Here is an 18,853-nt window from a genome sequence, read left to right as displayed (position 1 = left end):
GCTAGGGAGAAAGGAGCAGGACAAGCCGGGCACAGCCTTTCCTCGTGCCCTGCTCCTCGCCCCAGTTTCCCCGGGCTGATCTCTCCTCCCGGCACCCCGGAGATCAAAGGCGTTCCAGAAATGCCCGAAATAGTCGGGGATCAGGACGTACCCGCCTCGAGGCGGCCACAAAATCAAAAGCTTTGTGGGTTTCGTATCCCTTTGTCCGCCCGGATGGCAAAACTACGGAATGTCAATAATAAAAGTGCTTTTCCTCGTGCGTACGCGCGGCCAAGGGATCGTGCAGAGGGGAAGGCGTCTTCGCAAGCTCGTTCCCAAGCTGGGAAACCCCAAAGCCTTCCCACCCTAAATGAATAGCTGCTGGGGAGAAGAGGCTGTTATGACCGGAGCTGAAAGCATTTCCTCAAGCATCCATAATGCTGTGCAAAAAAACAGAGCACTTTTTTTTTTGTGCACGTGCATTTGCAGCATCCTCCCCTCCGTCCTTTTTCCATCCCTGACCTCCATCCTTTCCCTGCAGCGATACATCCCGAGCACGTTGAACCTCCCACCATCACCAGCTCCTCACAGTTTTCCCCAAAAGCTCTTTTCCAAGCCAGCCCTGGACAGGACAAGGAGCTCTTGGGGAAGATGGATGAGCTCAAAGCCACCAGGTGACCAAAACCGAGCCCCGAGGGGAGTCCCCATCTGGGACAGAGAGCCTCTACTTCTACAACCTCACCTCTGGCACAAGTGTCCCACCCTTGGGGACACTTTTCCAACGTGGTTTTTGTGTTATTTGTGCTCGGCTTGGTGGCTGGCTCCAAATCCTGGCTCAAGACCCAAGGGGGAAAAGCAACATTTGCACCCAACCCAACCACAACTGGAACAACCCAACGCTCTCGGAGCCTTTTGCGCTATTCCACCCAGATGAAGCAGAGGTTTTGGTGAATAAACTCAATCCCTGCCTCATGATTTGATTTGGATTTCAGCAGGAGGCCGATTAGGAGCAGCATTACACGGGAAGGGACGGGATTTGTTCGGCTGCTGGGCGCTAACGCAGCCTCCCGGGCAGCTAGAAAGGCTCAAACACAAATATTGGCCAACGACAAGGTGGGCACCAGGACAAATATCTGGGTGTTTTGCTTCAAAAATGAAAGCATGCTTCTATTTTTCCCCTCTCTGCAGTGGGCTTCGTGCCAGTCTCATTACACGTGGCTGGAAGAAATAGGACGGTCCAGTATTTCTGAACGGTCTCGAAGAAGACACACCAAAAGAAAATCTGTTTGGAGACCTGTGGATCACTGCCTTTTAATTATTATGCTCACTTCCAACAGTGGCAGCCTCTCAGAAGGAGATTTTCACCCTTGGGGGTGGTTTCTGCCCCACAGGGCCAGCTGAGATCAGGGCCACCACCTGCCTGTGCCACCCCAAGGGACTGCGGTGTCCCCAAGCTGGCCAGAGGACACCCACCTGCAATGGGGACCCTTGGGATCCCCACTTCTTGCTCTCCATAAAACCCCAAAAGGCAGAAAGGAGAGGTCGTGCAAATCACTGCATCCTTCTCAAAGCGCTCAACTTCCCAAAGCCTCTCGGAGCATCACTTTTGCACGTGCTTAGCCCAAAGGAGGTTTGAAAAGGAAACGAATTGATTTCATTTCTTCAGCCCCGTCTAAACGGAGCTGGAAGGGCTCAGGGGCCATCCCGGAGGTTTTTTCGTTGCTAAACAACTGGTGGGAAACGCATCGATCGCTGAGGAGTCGAGCAAGAGGCGTTTTAGTAGCGATAATTAAAGAATTCCAGCAGTAAGGTAGAAGGAGAAATCGTATTAAAGCTATTTTTTTTTTCCACTTAAATTCGTCCAAGGTGCCTCCAAGAGCTCTCCCTTGAAGTGTTGGCCCTCCATCAGCGCGCTTTTGTCCACCAGCCCACCTTTCTCATCCTCCCCACCATGGCAAGAGCCCTGCCATGGGCTGGGAGCTTTCCAAAAGGTATTTCTGGGTGTTTTCTCGGGACGAGGCACTCGTTTGCCCTGCCCTGAGCCTCTTGTGTGGATCTGCAGAGACTTGTCCGCCTTGTACCCGGTTTTCTTGCTAAACGACTGCTCGTAGGGCACCCACCAGCACCTTCGTGTCCGGCAGGAGGATGGAGAAAAAGCCAGCAGCAGGACGCACGAACCAACAGATAAATACCCCAAAAAACCATGGGATGTGAGAGAAACTCGGGGCAGTCCTTCTGCAGAAATTCAGAGAAAAGCCCGCCACGTATTTATACAATTCGTTTATATATAAATATATGGGATAGAAGGCTGATAGAAAGGATATAAGGCTAATATAAAGAATAAAATAACCTCCAACCAATGACTAAATAATTATAATAGAGGCTGAGATTCAGTTTTGATGAATAATGCACACCCTGGCCTCTTTTCCTCACGGGATATTGAGACGGGCAGCGCCCAGGGGCTCTCCGAATTTAAGCCCGTGCCCAGCCTTTTCGCCTCCCTCACGCATTTCAGCTGCCAAAAGACATTTCGGCTGCCGTCCCGGGGAGAATCCCCAAGGGACGGCCTTGCACAAGGGCTCTTTTTCTTCGGGAAGCAGCTCAACCTGATCCCTGGCCCCTTCAACCTGTTCTCAGAGGATGAAGCCAGGTGCTGCTAAAACAACCCGGGGAAAGCGCTGCTCTGCTTGGTAAAGCTGCTCGAAGCTTTTAACCCGGCTGTCGAAAGAACGGGGTTTGGGAAACCCGTCCTCCAGCTGGAATAGGGCCAGCACAATTAAGAGGAGGAAATCCTAATTCCTCCCCAGCGAAACGTTTCGCCCTCCCCCGTCGCGCGGCACAAGCTCCGCGGTCTGAAAAAAAAAAAAAAAAAAAACGTTTCTCCAAAAGTGGGTCACGTCTCCCGGCATTACTGAACCTTCCCAAATTTCCCCCGCTTAGTCCAAGGCAATATCCTCGCTGACATCTGAGTGATTGAGGCGGCGTGTAATGCCATTTTTCCCCTGAATGAGCCACATCAAAGAGGTTTCTCAGGCGAGAGATGGCAGGCTGGATAAAAGAGTTGCCAAGCGGATTGCCCCCAAAATATTACCGGAGAACACGAAATGGTTTTATTATTATATTATTTTTTTTTAATTGTTTTCGTTCCTTTAGAAACGTTCAGACTTGATTCTGGCAATGCGTAACGATGAGAAACCACCTCCAGAGGCCGAAACCTCGCCAAGTTATGAATGGAAAGATTCAATAGTTAAATCCACGCTCGCCCACCGAAGTCTCGGGGATTTTCTCGCTTTCCTCCACCAGCTACGACATCCAGGCATCCCCTAGCACAGGGACAGCAAAAAATGGGTCACCCTGGCCATTATTTAAAGCCCGAATGAGCGATTAGATGAGAGCCGGGCAAAGTTTAGCCAACAGCAGCCGGGCTTGCCTTCTGCTCATTCACTCCACGTGACCCCAAACTTTGCACCGGGCCGCGAGCACTTTTTTTTTTCCAATTAAAAAATAAAAATACCACCGTGAGAGCGCGGAGAACCTGGAAAACCAAACGGGTTTCCCCTGAGCAAAGGGATCCTTTAGGGTCCACAAAGCCACTCGCCTCCATCCAGCATCGCGGGACCGTGCCCCTAAAACCTCCGAGCACAGCGGGGCTGGAGGGTGGCTGCTGTTGAGCTCTGCAAAGCACCAGAGCTTTAATTTCACTTGAAACACGTCAATATTTGGATTTACATGCTTAAAACACCCTGTTTTTTTTTATTATTTGTTTCCTTTTTAAAAAGAAAGCGGGGTAGGGGGAACGTAAGGGCTCGTCTCGCCACTGTGCAGGGAGGAACCAGTTGTCACCCCACCTGGGATGGGTCCAAATGACAAGAGGCGTAAAAAGGAAAAGGAAAAAGAAAACCGAGCACATTTCAACCCCGGTATTTCAGCCTTCCTATCCCTCTGGCCAGGGCGTTTGTAACGCCAAGGGCCATAAAAACCCTGCAGGAGAGCTCTCGGTGGGTACAGCTCCTCCGCCCTGCTCCCTGCCCCAAAACCAGCGCAGCGCCCGGGTTAGCAGAGCTCAGAGTTTAATTAAGAAGCAGAAACCCACCAGGGAGGCTCTCGGCTTAATTAGACTGAATTAGATTGAAAGTCACCGCTCCTATCAGCTCGGTATCTCCGCATCCCCTCGCTGCCTTGCGGTACCTTCCGCTCGCCGGGGACGTCAACTACAACATTCAGCACGTGGGCAAACCCCTTCCCACATCCAAACCCCATCTCCAGATTAAACAGAAAATAAAAGGCAAAGCAGCCTCACCTCTTGCTTTCCTGTGTGCTCTAAGTGCCACCCCACACCTTTTTTTATTCATTTTCCACGGTTTTTTGACACCGATTTGCTCAGAAGCACGTCGGCGCTCCGGCTCTCTGGGACAAAAAGGCAGCTAAAGGTTTGCCTCGGCCCCAAGAAACCATCCTCGTGGGGTTTCTGCACCAAGCTGGACGTCCCCAGTGCTGCCCTTGGAAATTTGGAAGAGGGACTCTAAAACATATCCGAGGGTCTTCGGGTTTGAAGAGGCGCAACCCGTTAGGGCGCATTCCTGGGATGCAACATGTCATTCGGAGGAGCGAGGGCTGTGATTCAGCCACCAGACAAGCCTTTAAACGCGTTTAACACATCCCAGGAGCAGGTCACGCCTCCGGAAGGGTATGGAGGGGCAGGGCGAGGACACAGGTTCGCCTGGGTGCCCATCCCCAAGAAGACAAAGCCGGGCAACCCCAAGCAAGAAGCCTCGTCCTTGGCCAAGAGCAGAGATCTCCGCTGCCTGCCAGGGCTCCGAATTTTGCTGCAGTCCTTTTCCTGATCCCAGCCGTGCTGTTTGCAGAAGAGGTCGAAGAGCAGAGGGTAACCCCCCGCTATCGGCCGTTTATTGCGCCTCGGAGGGTGCAAAGTCCACCCCCGAGCTGAAGCCGGGCTCTTTTAGGGCCGTGCTTCCAACAACCACCCCAAGGCCAAGCCCGGCTCTCTGCTCCTTTCTCTACAACCTCATCCACGGGGTGATTCAAAGGAGTTTCGACGTGCTCGGCCCTGCGGTGACCGCGAGCCCCACGCCGCAAATCCGAGCGTCTCTGGAGGCGAAGCTCGCGGAGGGAGGGACGTTTCCCCTCTTATCCCATTACGGGACAACGCCGGCATCTGCCCGGGCTTAGAGGGATTGAGCTGCCTTGGCTGCGTTTTAGCAGCATCAGCAAGAGGCCAAGAGGAAGCCGGGGCCGCGCTGGGAGCGCGCGAGCAGCCCCAGCACGGTGCCGGCGCTCGGTCCCACAAAGCTCCAGCCCTTCTCCACCTGGGACACGTTTTATTCCGTTTCTTATTTCGTTATTTTTATACAAAAGGGAGCCCTCCGTGGCTCCACGCCTCCCCTACTCGCTTCCCTCTTCTGCTAGGACCCAGTGGCACCGAATTCCTGTGGGGCACAGGAATAGGAGCAAGCAAAACCCACCCGGGCTCTCCCCCCAAAACTATTTACCAACGCGGAGCCCCACGTGCTTGAAGCTTGATGCACACCGGCTGCTTGGGAGCCACTCACCGGCTCCTAATTAGGCACAGCTGCTAATTATCTCCTTATTAAACGCCAGCCCTGCCTTCTGAAGGGTCACGGGATGCAAAAAGGGCCTTCCCCAGGAGTTCACAGCTGCCGATGTTTCCAGGGCAGGTTCCTCTCCTGCCTGCTAAGCTCCTCGGGGTAAAACGTTTATCAGCGTGGCTTAACGAGCACTAAATGAGCTCTACTCATCCCACAAGGGCCCAGGAGACCTCCTGCGAGCTTCACGTGGAAGCTGAAGGTCTCTGAGAGGTCTCAGCCGAAGCTGCGCCCCGAACCACGCACGGCTCCAACCTGCCCCGCTGATGGGCAAGCGGCACGGCCAAACCCTGCCCCAAAACCTCCCCTTGATGCCCTGGATCAGCCCCGAAGCTCATCAGGAATCTCGTTATGATTAAAAATCAATTGAAAACGGAGCACAAGGGTGGTTACCGAATCCCCATAACATCCCAGGTGCCTCGCAGGACAGCCATGGGATCACCCACTGGCACCTCGCACCCTTTTAACACACAAACCTAATTGAGTTAGAGTAAAAATGCACAACCCGGGCTAATTAATCTAATGATCAAGTTCATAATCAGCTAACCCGAGCATTACAACCTGCCCACAGATAGGGACAGAGCAGGGCTCGCGGCGAGCCTCCTCCCCGGGGCCATGGAGATGAATCTGATCCCATCTCCATTTGGGATCCCCCCGGAGATTTCTCCGTGGAAAACCCAAAATTTTGGTTCAGGAGGGCTCCCGAAAAGGGAGTAAATCGGTCAGCTGAATCCACCGGGGATTTTCACGTTCACAAGGGGTTCAAAGGACGAGCTGCCAAACTCGCCGTTCATCCCGCAGCCGTGCCGCGTGGGCAGCCCCGAAAAGAAACCCGAAAATAAGCGGTGCCCGACCCCAAATTACATAAGGGCTGCCTGAGCTGGGTGCAGGAGCAGGAACCCGCAGCGAAGTTGGAGCTGGGAGACCGAAAACCACTCCTTGAAAGGGCTGCTGCCAGCCCAGCAGCGTCCCCCCATCCACCCTGACCGCGCTCCGGGGAAGAAAACCCTTAAAAATCCTCCTTAAAACCCTAAAATCCTCGTTATTACAGCAGGCGATGCCGGCATCTCTCCGTCTGCCAGCATAAAAAGATTTTAAAGCCAAAAACTTTTCTCGCCTCGCACGTCCCCACAGCAGTAGGGGACCCCACAACGGTGGCTCCACGGTACCAGGCGTCACCCCAAACCCTTTGCAGGTCGAAGGGGCAATCCCAAGGGCACTTTTTTCCCCCTTTTTCTTCCTTTTTTCTTTTTTTTTTTCCCCTGCACCTCACCTCCACCCTGCCATGCAAATGCCATTTGCTTATCCGGAGCGGTTGCCGACCTGCTGGGAGCGAGCCGCGAGGGGAGAAATTGAAAAAAAAGAGAAAAAGAGAAGAAAAAAAAGAGCAGAAAAGCCCCAAAAAATCCAAGTGCCACCTCTCCTAGCCCTAAAAGCAGCCCCCGGGCTGGGTGGCAGCCTCCCGTGGGGCACAAATCTGGGCTCCTCTCTCGCCCATCGGCCATGTTCCCCTCCCTGCTTGCCAGGAGGAAGCGGCTCAGCCTCGCCCGCTGCTGAAAAAAAAGAGGAAAAAAAGCGAAAAAAAGGCAAAAAGGAAGCATTTGGGATTTGTTGGGATTTGCCAAAGCCGGAGGGAAATCCACCGAGGAAGCCGGGAGCGCTCCGCCGCCGGGAGGTTTCCTCCTTCCCTCTCCCCAAGCCCCGTGTTTCAGGCAAGGAGGGGAAGAATTCCCCTAAAAAAAGTTCCCGGACGGGAAGAGGAGAGGCTCGGAGCCGCACCTTTCGAGCCCCTTTTGGGATCGACGGGGCCAAAATCGCCTTTTTTGCCCCCAAAAACGCCGGCGAGCCCCGCGGGGAGCCGCGCGTCGGGGCGCGGGTGCGGCGCAAGGGGAGGGATGGAGAGGGATAAAGGGGGGGGGGGGGGTGTCTATGGGGCAGGCAAGTTGCTGCCCCCTTTTCCCCAGAGCGAAACGACCCCAAAAGCCACCGATCTTCCCCCAAAAAAGCCCTCGGCTCACCTTGGTGTAGAGCTGAGCTGCGGACATGGCCGGGCACGGGCAGCGCTAGGCGCGGGGCATGGGGCCGGCAGCTCGCGGGGGCTTTTTAGGGTTTTGGGGGGGGGATATGGGGTGGGCTGCCGGCCCTATAGGGCGACAGGGCGACAGAGCGACCTTTACACCCGCAGCCGGAGAGGGAGGAGGAGGAGGAGGAGGAAGAGGAGGAGGAGGAGGAGGAGGAGGCAGCACCGCCTCCGCCGCGCCCCGCTCAGGTAAAAGGCTCGGCTGCTCCGCAGGACTTCCTGGGTGCCGGCTCCTCGCCCCAGCCCATATTATGGGATGCCACCTTGGTTTTCCCCACTTTTTCATTTTTATTTTTTCTTTGTCGCAGCCGTTTTTATCATTTTCACCGGTTTTAGTATCGTTATCAGCGTTTTCATCATCAGCATCATCCCCCTTTTTAGCATCACCGCCCTTTAATTATCACCCCCCCCCTTTTATCTCCGTCCCCCTTTTATCTCCGTCGCCCCTTTATTTCCACCCCCCTTTAATGATCACCCCCCCCCCCCTTTTACCGTTTTCAAGCTTTTTTCCCCCAGCCTCTCCCTCCTCCTGCCGGAGGTTATCCCCTCGGGAGACGGAAACCCCTAATACTGAAGGGGAAGCGACCCTAAAACCTCTCCCGTTCACATCAAAGGTGTGAAAATGAGCCAGATTCCCTCTTTTTCCCCTCAAAACAGAGCCAGCAGCTTCCTGGGAAGCACACAGGAGACGCGTGCCCTCCCCGGGGTGGCAGGGAGCAGTTCGTCCTCGCTCACCCCATAACCAGAATCCGTTTATTTGCCATTATTAGGGGGCATTAAAGGAAGAGCTGGGGGTGACGACGCAAAATTTCCAATTAATATCATCCCCCTGGGTTTTAGGGAGGTGTAGGAAGGCTTTTGGGATGGATTTCTGCCTACAGCCACCTGAAAAATACGAGTCCTAATTCAGATCCCCCCTTTGAAACCCCAAGCAGCCCGGGAAAAGTAAAAGAAGCAAGAAGAAAATTCCTTTTTTTTTCATCTCATCGCCTCCGTAGCGAACGTAAACGCGTACAACCCCAAAATTTGGCCCCAAAACTTCACAGCAGGAGAAGTTTTGTTTTGTTTTGTTTTTTTTTTCCAAACATGGGGCAGGGCAGTAAATAAAATCTACATCGCTTATGCGGGGCCGTAGCAGTCAAGGAAATTAATCTCTTAATCATCCTGCCAATTTGAGCTAGCGGTGAGAGCAGAGACCTGTGGCTGCCCGGGCTCTCTGGATTGATGAAACTACCTCAGCAGGGATTCCTGAGCTCTAATCCCAGCTATTTTTCAGCTCCTCCACTCATATCCCCACAAAACAAGCAGCCAAGCGTGCTGGTATTCACCAACAGGCAGCTGAAGCCTGAAAACAGAAGGTGAGGAGGAAGAAAAAGGTGGAAGAAACGTTTAAAAAACCACAATCTGGCCATTAATTAACTACTTTTAAGGCTGCTTTGCCTTAAAAGATGACAGAACGTGGGACCGAGCACCTGTACATTCAGACTGGGGCACCGGAGGCGATCCAAGACGGTCCAAAGAGGCAGAGTTGCCACCAAAAGGATAAATAATCACCTTTTTTTTTTCCAAGAAAAGGATTTCCTCGGATCTGCACAATTATATCTGCCCAAAAAGAGGTTTCAGCTATCAGAATATGCACTCTTTGCTGTCTAGCTAAAGTAAAATAGCTCTGTAGATTTAACAAGGAAAAGGAAGATAAAACGCCGAGCACCTTTTGTCTCGACACAAAAAAAAAGGTTTTGCCAATATTTGCAGCTCGAAAGGTGTTTTAATAAAAGTTTGCTGAACGTCCTCTACAATTTTTTATTTTTTTTTTTTATTTTAAATAACGCCTGCATATCCTTCACGTCATCATCATCATTACATCGCAGAGAACATGAAGTATTTTTGTATTAAAACGTCACACGCTTTGATTTTTATTTTTTTTTTTAGAAAAAAGGACAGTGGGAAAAAAAAATTAAAAAATATATTTCTTGTATTTGCCAGTGAAATATTCTGAGTGTCGCAGCGGAGAGGGGTCAAACCCAAATCGGTTACAAACACGCCTAGAAAAGGTTTTTAAAGGCAACCTAGAGTGAGTTAAAATGTCATAGTTAAGTGATCTTGGGAGGTAGACGTGAGTTTTCTTCTCAAAGGGTGAATTTTTGCCAGTTTCTCGTCAGGCCTTGAGAGAGCGTCCTGGATCCTTTCCTGGTAAGCTCGCTCTTCTGCTAGGCCCAGCTCGTATTCTTGCTTCTTCTCTTCTTCCTCAGCATCACGGGCCCGTTGCTGATGGGCAATCTGAGCCCTGAGCTGCTCTTGGTATTCTTTTGCTTCCTTCAGTTTCCTGGAAACGACAGGGAAATAGATTATTTATGAAGTGTTGGGTTAAAAAAAAAAAGAAAAAAAAAAACTTTTTTAATCTGTTATCATTCAACCTCGGACCAAAGGAAGGTTCAAAACTCTTCTTAGGAGAAGAGAGTTAACTTGTGCTACTACAAGCAAATTAATCGCTGTTCAGAGCACAAATTCTGTTGTATTTTACAGAGCAGACCGCAAAATTCGTGCTTAATGAGAAATAAAAGAGCAAGAAGCACCCCTTGCCATCAGCACGCCTTCCTCCGCCCCTCGCAGTGGCAGAAAGGGGAGCAAACGCGTCAGGTTTCAGTCCTCCCCGAGCTCTGGCTCACTGCTGAAGCAGCCTCACACCCAGTTTCCACTCCCTCGTGGCGAAGATAACAACGGGTTTCTGCCAACAGGCGAGGCAGGGCCCAGGCTCGTTGTGCTAACGCCGTGGGAAATGGCTGGCAGAAGAAATCAGGGATGTTTCCTGGCAGAGGGTGAGATATCTGCCACATCCAGGAGATGTGTTTTCAAGAAATGTATCAGTTGAGGCAAGAGGTATTGGCTCTGGAAGGAGTTTACCCGGTCACGTCCCATAAACGGGTGTGGAGAAAGGGCAGAAGTCCAAAAAGGGAAACGGGAACGGGAGAAATAAAGCCCTCGGTGCTGGGTTTTGCACGACACCCAGAGGAACGTTGCGGCTACTGCGAAACGAAAACGTTCTCGCCCCGAAGGAACTGCAAGGGAAGGGGAAAGCCACGCAGCTGGGCGATGGGGTCTGGTGGGTTTTTTGGTGTTTTGCTGCCTGACGCCGCGGTTGTTGAAGGGAGGAGTGTGGGTGAGGTTTGGCAATAAGCTGAGGAGGGTAAGCAATGACTTAACCTTTCATTAAGCCTCCCTCCTCGCCTCTCAGCGGCTCCGAACGCGAGGGGACGCGTTTGATAAACAGAAAAACGCAGTCGGGAACCGATAGGGAAAAAAAGGGAAAGGAAAAAAAAAAAGAAACTCCCCAGCGTTCCTACAAAGCTAATTACGAGCGAGAATTCTCCAACCCACACGCTTCAAAAAGGTTGATCCGCAATGCACCGAGCCAACGGGCAGAAGGAAAAATACCTGGCATGTTTTTCTTCCTCCACACGTTTGAGTTCTGCCACGGCCTCTGCTAGTGACTGCTTCTCCTGAGCGAGCTCTTCCTGCTCCTTCGCGTTTCTCTGCACTGTAAAAAAAAAAAAAACAAAAAAAAAACACAAAAAGACTTTTAGAAGATAAAAGTCTAAAAAGTCTCAGCCTAAACAGCAAGCCTGAGCTTTGTCCTTTCCGAAGAGGCACCCAAAAATATGGGAAGCTTCACATTTATGCAGTAATTTTGGTGCACAAGCAGCTGTTATCACTTACTCTTCTCCTCAATCTGGAGCTGCCTCGTATCCAGGACGTTTTTCAGGAGCTGCTCTCTAGCCTCCTTTTCCAACCGCGTTTGCTCAGCCTTCTTGGCCCAAACCTTCGCCCTCTCTTCCTCGAGGAGCTTGTCCACTTCTTTTTCTCGCTCGTTTTCCTCCTCCAGCTGCTGAGCCAGGTGCGCCCGGTAAGCCTGTTGCTCCTTGAACAGCTCTTGCTGCAAGCACACGCACACATTTGCAGATCTGAGTTCAAGAATTTAAAGATACACTTCAAAAAAAGCGAAGAGAAGCGGCGGTTTGTGGCCCGTGTGGGAAGCAGAAACCTCGAGCTGCGTTCCAAGCCCAGAAGAGCCGTGCAGAAATGCGTTTTCTGATCACAGAAGAAGTTTATAAAACATCCCTAACCCACGTGAGCTTCCAAATACCTCGTGCAGAGTAAGGAACGCAGCTCCCTGCTCGGTCTTAGTTACTCTGAAATCATTTTTCACCTCCAAGTTGGGCAATCTACTTGTTCTAGGTGCAAAAAGTGAGACACGTCCATGGCTTCGTAGCCTCCCCGAGATATTCCATGGGAAATTTTGCACCTATATATCCAGCTAATAATAAAACATCTAAAACTGTTTCTTGGCAGTCTAATAAACCAGAACGTGGCAAATATTTACTTTCCTCTGCAATCACAAATATTTAATAAATCAGGTCCGGGAGACAGACAAAATCTTCCCTAATCTCCCTTACAACCATGCAGCGTAAGGACTAAAAACCTCACGTGGTTTATGCAGAAGGAAATCAGCGTGGAGGGGCAGGAGGCCAGGATTTGCTATAAACCCCCAATTTTTCATCAAGCCTGGTAGCTTTGCTGCCTGCAAGATGGGATTTAAAGTCCTTGCTGTGATTTTAAGAGATAATGGGGTTTTTTTTGAAAGCAGAGTGCTGGCAGGAAGAGAGGCAACAGGTTATGCGACAAAAGAATCGACTTGATCACAGAAAAGTTCTCGTGTCTGATCTCTTTTACACTGTGCGGCTCCACAAAGAGCAACAAAATTAGTCCAGGTGAGGTTTTGGCCCAAAAGTTCACAATTCAAACCTGTAGCCCTTACTTTCCTCCTGGTTTTCTCCTCGGGGTCTTCCTCAGGTTTCCAAGGCGATTTTTCTAAGGTTTTCATCTCGAGGGCAAGCTCGCCTTCTTTTTCTTCATTAAGCCGCTTCCTCCTGTCCTCTGCTGCGCCGAGCAACATCTCCCTGCATTCCTTCTGCTTCTGTAATTTCTCCATTTGAAGTTTCTCATTTTCTAGTTTCAGCAGCTGCTGCTGTTCTTCCTACAAAAGGGAAAAATAGCCAGCTTCAAACAAAGTGACCACTAGGATGAGTTTATTTGGAACACCGAAGAGCAAAGATAAATATTAAAAACCATTTATTTCTAAGAAAAAAGAATTTTAGAGAGTGTCGTCCATTAAAGTTGTTAAAACACGAATGTTTTACCGTGTTGCTCCTTAAAAATTCAGGATTTTCTCTTTAATTATCACAGGAATGCCTGACATCCCCACTCCAAATACTTCAGGCAGGCAGACAGACATCTCTTCGGAGAAATCTGTATCCCTGCAGCACGTTTAATCTACATCCAACTCTTTAAACACAGCCACAACCTCTACTCAGTAACAGAACCGCGTGTTCCTCCCATTTCTGGATGTTATCTGTTCAGAGCACATCTCTGTTGGGCATAAAGTGAGTAATTGCTTCTTTTTATTACGATGTAATTAAATAACGGGCAGCTGTTGAATTTTCCTGGCCTCAAATCATTCCATTTTATACAGGAAAGAACAGAAAAACGGGCAATAAAGCTGAGTTCTTAAGAAAGAACCAATGAAAAAATAAAAATACAGACTTGAGATCAAACTTGTGTATGTGTATTCAAGATTATTCAGCTAAAAAAGTCCCAAAACAGCACCAATAAAGTAACTTAACCACGAATACTCATGAATTATGCTAAGTTTACAAGCTGTTAACAGCACATGCCCATCATTAACTTAGCTACAGGTGTCCGAAACAAGGCCTCAGCTTTCTCCGAGGTATACGCTGCTTTTTCTTAACCTCTTTTTAAATATTATGGCTCCTTCAAAGCGTAAATAAATCTCCTAAAACGCATCAGAAAAAAGCTTTTTGTTTCTTCCAGAAATTAAACCACTTCACCAGAAATTTCTGTTCCTGATGGAGCTCAAGACAGCTGTCTTCAGGGGAAGCTACGAAGTCTCCTATTCTAACTTCTTTTTCTATTTCTGTTTCTTCTATTTTTTTCTCTCAAAAGGCCACTTAAGTAGAAGTGGTTTTAGTTTCGGAGGATCTGGAAGTTCCTTAGAAGTCGTTACAAGAAAAGAATTTTTTTCTGCATCATTTTAAACGAGTGAAACATTGCAATCGAGCTTGGCATAAGAACTTTGATGTTTTACAGCCAGGATTTTCAGAGCTTCCGATTCCTTCCTGTCATTATTTTTTAAAAAAGCAGTGGGATATTTATCTTTCGGTGCCCTGCGTGACCAGTCAATTGCTACGCACCGATAGCTGCAAAACGAAGATGAAATTTGAAATAAATCACGAAGTCAACGCTAAATGCTGCTCCGCCGAAGTCGGCTCAGCTACACTGCAAGCTCCCCCTGCAGGGGGGAAAGGGATTTTCAAAGAGTACTGAAAAGGGATTTTCAAAGAGTACTGAATTGAGGATGATCTGGAAATTACCAGCAATCGAGCCTCTTCTTCCTTCAGCCGCTTCTCCTCCTCTTTCTGAGCGCTGAGCACCGCTACCTGGGCGCCGAGGACGTCCAGGATTTCCCGCTTCTGTTTGGATGATTTCTGCATATCCACCGCCTCTCGCCTTTCCTTAGCCAACCTGTCCTCCTTCCAAAGCTCTGCGAACATCTCCTCCTCCTCCTGCTGCTGTTTTTTCAGTTCCTCCTTCAGAGTCAGCTGGGCCAGCCGCTCCGTGCACAATTCCCTCTGATGCTGCTTCATCCGCTGCGCGCGGAGCTCATCGCATCGTTCTCTGGAGTCAGAGCATGAATTATGTGGGTTTTTTTATATGAATATGCATATTTATAACGTATAAAACACACTTGCTCAAACATTTAGGTTGCTCTTCGTTCAAATAAAGACCTAGACTAGTTTACAGGTCGCTTGAAAGCTCAGTCCCAACCTGAAAACTATTTAAGAGCAGAAATTTAGGTCCCACTGTTGAACAAGAACCACTAGAATTGCATTAAATCGGAAGTTTTGTGGGATATTTCATAGAAGCTGCAAGAAAAGAAACGACCAAACTAAATTTAACTTGAACAAACATTTTTAAAAATGTGGTTTTAAACCCATTTTAAACCCATTTTGTGTTTTTAATGTGTTTTTAAACCCATTTAATGTGTTTTTAAACCCCTTTAATGTGTTTTTCAAACCCTTTTCAAACCAGGACATATTTCTAACCCTGGGATCCTTCTTCCGACTCCCAGGTAGTCGTTACTGGTGATTACGGACTACAGGACTAATTGGTATTCATGAAAAATGTTTTTCAACTGTTCTGAGGAAAAACATTGCCATAATTAAGATTGGAAACGCATCGTTAGAAAGAACTGTGTCACCTGAACGCAGCGGGTTCAAAGTTCTCTCAGCAGCGAAAGGATAAAGAATGACTTCTTCTTTTTCACCTTTCTAAACTCATCTGAATTTAATTGAATTCTCGGAGAAGAAGAGAAGTTCAATCAAAGCTTGGCACGGGTCGAATTTTTACTACGAAATCCCTCTGGAATTGCTCGATTTCATCAAAAGGAATTTCTTTCGAGCAGCTTTGAGAGCGACCTATAAACATCTGCTCTCCCAGATGGCTGCTTTGCTTCCTCACTTTGCTACCCTAAGCTTCTTAACGTCCCAATTGTGCCCGCCTGGAGCCGCTTCCCAAAGCCAGAAGCTGCGTTTATTTCCCACCCCTTCCAGTTATTTATTCATTTTATGGCTGTTGTATAAAGTCGCTGCGATAACAACGTCCTCTGCATGAATGCTTCTGATATTACCACAAGAAAAAGGAGGTGATTGAGATTTTATGCCAGTTTTAAGATGTTGCAGGTTGGTTTTTGTTAAAGACACCAATGTGGGGCAGAGAAAAGCCCGCTCAAGCCCACGATGAAACGCTCCACCCCTTCCCACAAGGTTCAACGTTCAGTTTTGCACAGGAAAAGGGCAGGCTGGCGTCAGGTTCCCTATTTATCTGGTTCCCAAGAACGCCAGCAACAAGTGGCGCCACAAATAGAGCAGATTTCGGTCACAGCTGGCACACAAAGCCCCAATTTTTAGGGGAAAAAAAAAAAAAAAAAGCAGGTGCTGCAGATTTCCCTACCACCATGGGAGACTCGGAAGCGACGTTTCAAATGATTCCGCTTCCATTAACGCGATTTTCATCCCTCAGCCGAGCAGATTTCCAAGAATTGAACGAGTCAGACGGGATGCCAAGGCCTCGGGACCCGAGGAGCACCCGCGAATCTCAACGACTTCAAAGGTCGTTGCCAAACTTGGCATCCAGGAGGACTGGGCAGGGAATTTCAGGTTGCACGACAGCTTTATTCTGGAAAAGCGGGCAATAAATAAAGCCAGCAGCCTTGGGCAACCCTAACTTCCCAAGGGCTTGCCATATATGAGCTTAAGAAGCAGGATTTAGGCCAAATAAATCTTCCAGGAACTCTTTTCATACCACTGAGCTAAAACTCTACCCAAGAACTACAAAAACATCCAATTTGGCAGGGGATTCTCACACGGGACAAGGATTTCTGCGCTTTCTGTCACCTTCTTGTTAAATCGCCTTTTAGGATTTCCGTCCCCCAACTCTGTTTGATGTTGTTCTGGACCCACCTGAATTGCTGCTCCCGTTTTTCAGCCACCAGCTGCTGCCTTTCTTTCTCCCTCTCCTCCCGCAATAATTTCGCTCGCTCCCTCATTTTCGCTTGCCTCTCCAGCAGGGTTTCTTCAAATGCCTCCATCTCAGCAAAATATTTATTTTCCTCGGCCTCCAGAAGCTCGCGAAGCCTGAAGGGAAGAAAACCCTCGAATAAAAACCAGAATAATTTATCCGTTGAGTGATTAAGTAAGGAACCGCGCTCTTCCCCTCGCATTTACGCCGCCCTTCCGCGAGGATGGCCCCACACAGCACCAGGCTGCCCCGAAATTTCGTGCCTGGAGCTCACCAAAGCCCGGCAGGGGACGCAGTGCTGAGCAGCCCGCGCTAGGTGGCCCCGCTGAGCAGGGCCAGAAGATCCCAGCGGCTTCCTCGCAGCTCACAGCCGCTTGCTGTCAAAAGAATAACGGAGAAAACTTCTTTCCGAAGCTCGGCACAGCGCAGTGCTGTCGTGGTTTCGGTTTTTAGGGTTTTGTTGTTGTGAGTTGTACTGGTGACAAGAGCCCAAAAGCTCCTCTTCGTTTTATGTTGCTTAATAACACAGACCATGCCATAACACCGGGGGTAACGTCTAAAATCAAGCTCTGCTGAGTGTTTTTCCCCCCCATAATCACCCCTCTAAGCACAGAATTAAGTGGAAAACAGCCGGGCGGACACGGATTTGGGCTCATTCCTTGCTACCTCTCTCTTCTGTCATCAATCCCTGCCTGACACTCCTGCATCGCCGCCTCGACCTTTCTCTGCACGGCTCTGTGCAGCCATTTCTGCTCGTTGCGCTGCTGCCACTCGTGGACGCTGCGGCAGCGGTTGTAGAGCTTGAGGAGAGCGGCGTATTCCAGGAGCTCCTCTTCTCTGTCTCTGCGGGCCAAGACAAAATTGTCATTTCTTCGCTCTTTAGGAGGCCTGGCTCTCTGTAACAGAAAGAATGGCAGTGATGAAGTTACACCTTTTTATTTTTTTTTTAATTCAATTGGGGACCGAGTACATAAGGGTGTCCTTCTTGTAGCGAGGGGCCCAAAACTGAACACAGCACTCGAGGTGCAGCCTCACCAGAGCTGAGTACAGGGGGACGATCACCTCCCTAGCCCTGCTGGTCACACTGCTTCTGAGACAAGCCAGGATGCTGTCGGCCTTCTTGGCCACCTGAGCACACTGCTGGCTCATATCCAGCCAAAAAACAGCACAAGAGCGTCACGAAAGGCCTCGAGGAGCTCCACGCCGCCCGTTTACCCACCTCACAGCTTAAACCTCAACCCGTCCACCTCAGCTGTCACCCCCTGACAGCCTTACCCCCCTGCGACCTGGCCACACGCCCCCAGCCCGGGCTCGCACCCGCCTCCTGCTGGCCCCACGGCCAACCCCAACACCAAGAGGCACCCGCTTGGAGCCTCCAAGCCCTGTGACGGCTCCCGGCCCCTCACCAGCGCCACAGAGTGCGGGCAGGGCCCCAGCACCTCCCGCCGCCACCCCGCGCCCCTCCGCGCCGTCATGGCCGCCGCCGCCTCTCCCGTTGCTATGGTGAAGCGGAAGTGACGTCACGACGCAAGGGACGCTCAGAGCGGGCGGGAACCCTACAGGGGGTGCGCATGCGCAGTGCGCCCGCGCCGCCTGAGGGGGCACAAAATGGCGGCCGGGGGTGGGGGTGTCGTCATGTCGCGATGTCGCGATGTCGTCTGTCGCCACAACGCGTTGCGAATTGGGGCTGCTCGGCGAGAATGCGGCTGCTGAGAGGGGGTGGGGGTGGTGCGCGGCTCTCGGCAGCGCCTCAGGAGCTGCGGTCGCTTCAGGGTCGTTGTCCGCAGTGAGCTCGCCTGGAGGCCCCGGGACAGGGCTGCTGCCAAGAGCTTAAAGTGCTTTTTTTTTTTTTTTTTTTTCTTTTTTCCCTGACGTAAAAACCCCTATGTACGTGCTGAGAGGGCTAAATCTCTTGGTACGCTGAAGTTTTGATTAATATTTGTGGGAAAAGTAAGTAGAAAATGCCTTAGTCAGCACTTAACACCAAAAAAAAAAATCAGTTTTATGTATAATACAGTAGAGAAATGTGCAGCATTTCACCTCTTTAAAATTTTAAATAAACAATGGAGCTGCGGAGCTTCTAATCCCACTATTAATTCTTTCTTTAAGTCCCTTTGCCACCTGTAAAAAATGTATTCCTAATTTTAGCGTTAAGGCATGGGTAGTTGGTGATTTTATTCTTATTTTACGTTAACATTTGATGAGAAATCAGATTGTTTTTAGCTCCCATGCCAAAGGGGGTCCTGGTCAGTGCATTCTGCAGGACTTCCCCGGGGGGGGACATATATAGGATATATATAGCATATATTGTCTTTTACTTGTTGGCTTGGATCCCTGAGGGAGTGTTGTAACTGCCTGCTCCGGGGTTGTGTAAACAGTTTGGGGGCTTTTTTCTGTTCCAGCAGGAGCCACCCCCTTTTGTAATCTGACTGGCACTGTCAGAACGCCTTTATGGGGTCAGGGCAGTCGCTTTAATGGGTTAGTCCTAACGAAACGGTAAAAATCCCTTATAACT

General features: G+C 49.9%; 2 protein-coding genes across 3 annotated transcripts in view; both read right to left on the bottom strand.

The window, feature by feature from the left end:
• The window catches only part of LOC309889438 (unconventional myosin-Vb-like), a 73,295-nt gene extending 65,563 nt beyond the window's left edge, over positions 1-7,732 (bottom strand). For both annotated transcript variants that reach the window (XM_082782285.1, XM_082782284.1), the window contains exon 1: positions 7,622-7,732. In XM_082782285.1, coding sequence (XP_082638411.1) covers positions 7,622-7,648 — 27 coding nt within the window. In that variant the 5' untranslated portion in view covers positions 7,649-7,732. The remainder of the gene's footprint in view (positions 1-7,621) is intronic.
• Positions 7,733-9,505: 1,773 nt separating this feature from the next.
• On the bottom strand, positions 9,506-17,813 carry LOC309889461 (cilia- and flagella-associated protein 53-like; the record flags this gene model as incomplete). The annotated part of the gene is made up of 8 exons (XM_082782318.1): positions 9,506-10,009; positions 11,119-11,221; positions 11,401-11,617; positions 12,500-12,718; positions 14,133-14,436; positions 16,281-16,454; positions 17,005-17,234; positions 17,745-17,813. 8 exons carry the CDS (start codon positions 17,811-17,813, stop codon positions 9,763-9,765), a joined length of 1,563 nt encoding a protein of 520 aa, XP_082638444.1. The 3' UTR covers positions 9,506-9,762.
• Between the last annotated feature and the right edge of the window lie 1,040 nt (positions 17,814-18,853).

Source organism: Aythya marila (genome assembly GCF_965140915.1).
Source record: "Aythya marila genome assembly, chromosome: W".
Classification (NCBI taxonomy): Eukaryota; Metazoa; Chordata; class Aves; order Anseriformes; family Anatidae; genus Aythya; species Aythya marila.
This window is presented reverse-complemented; position numbering and strand designations above follow the sequence as displayed.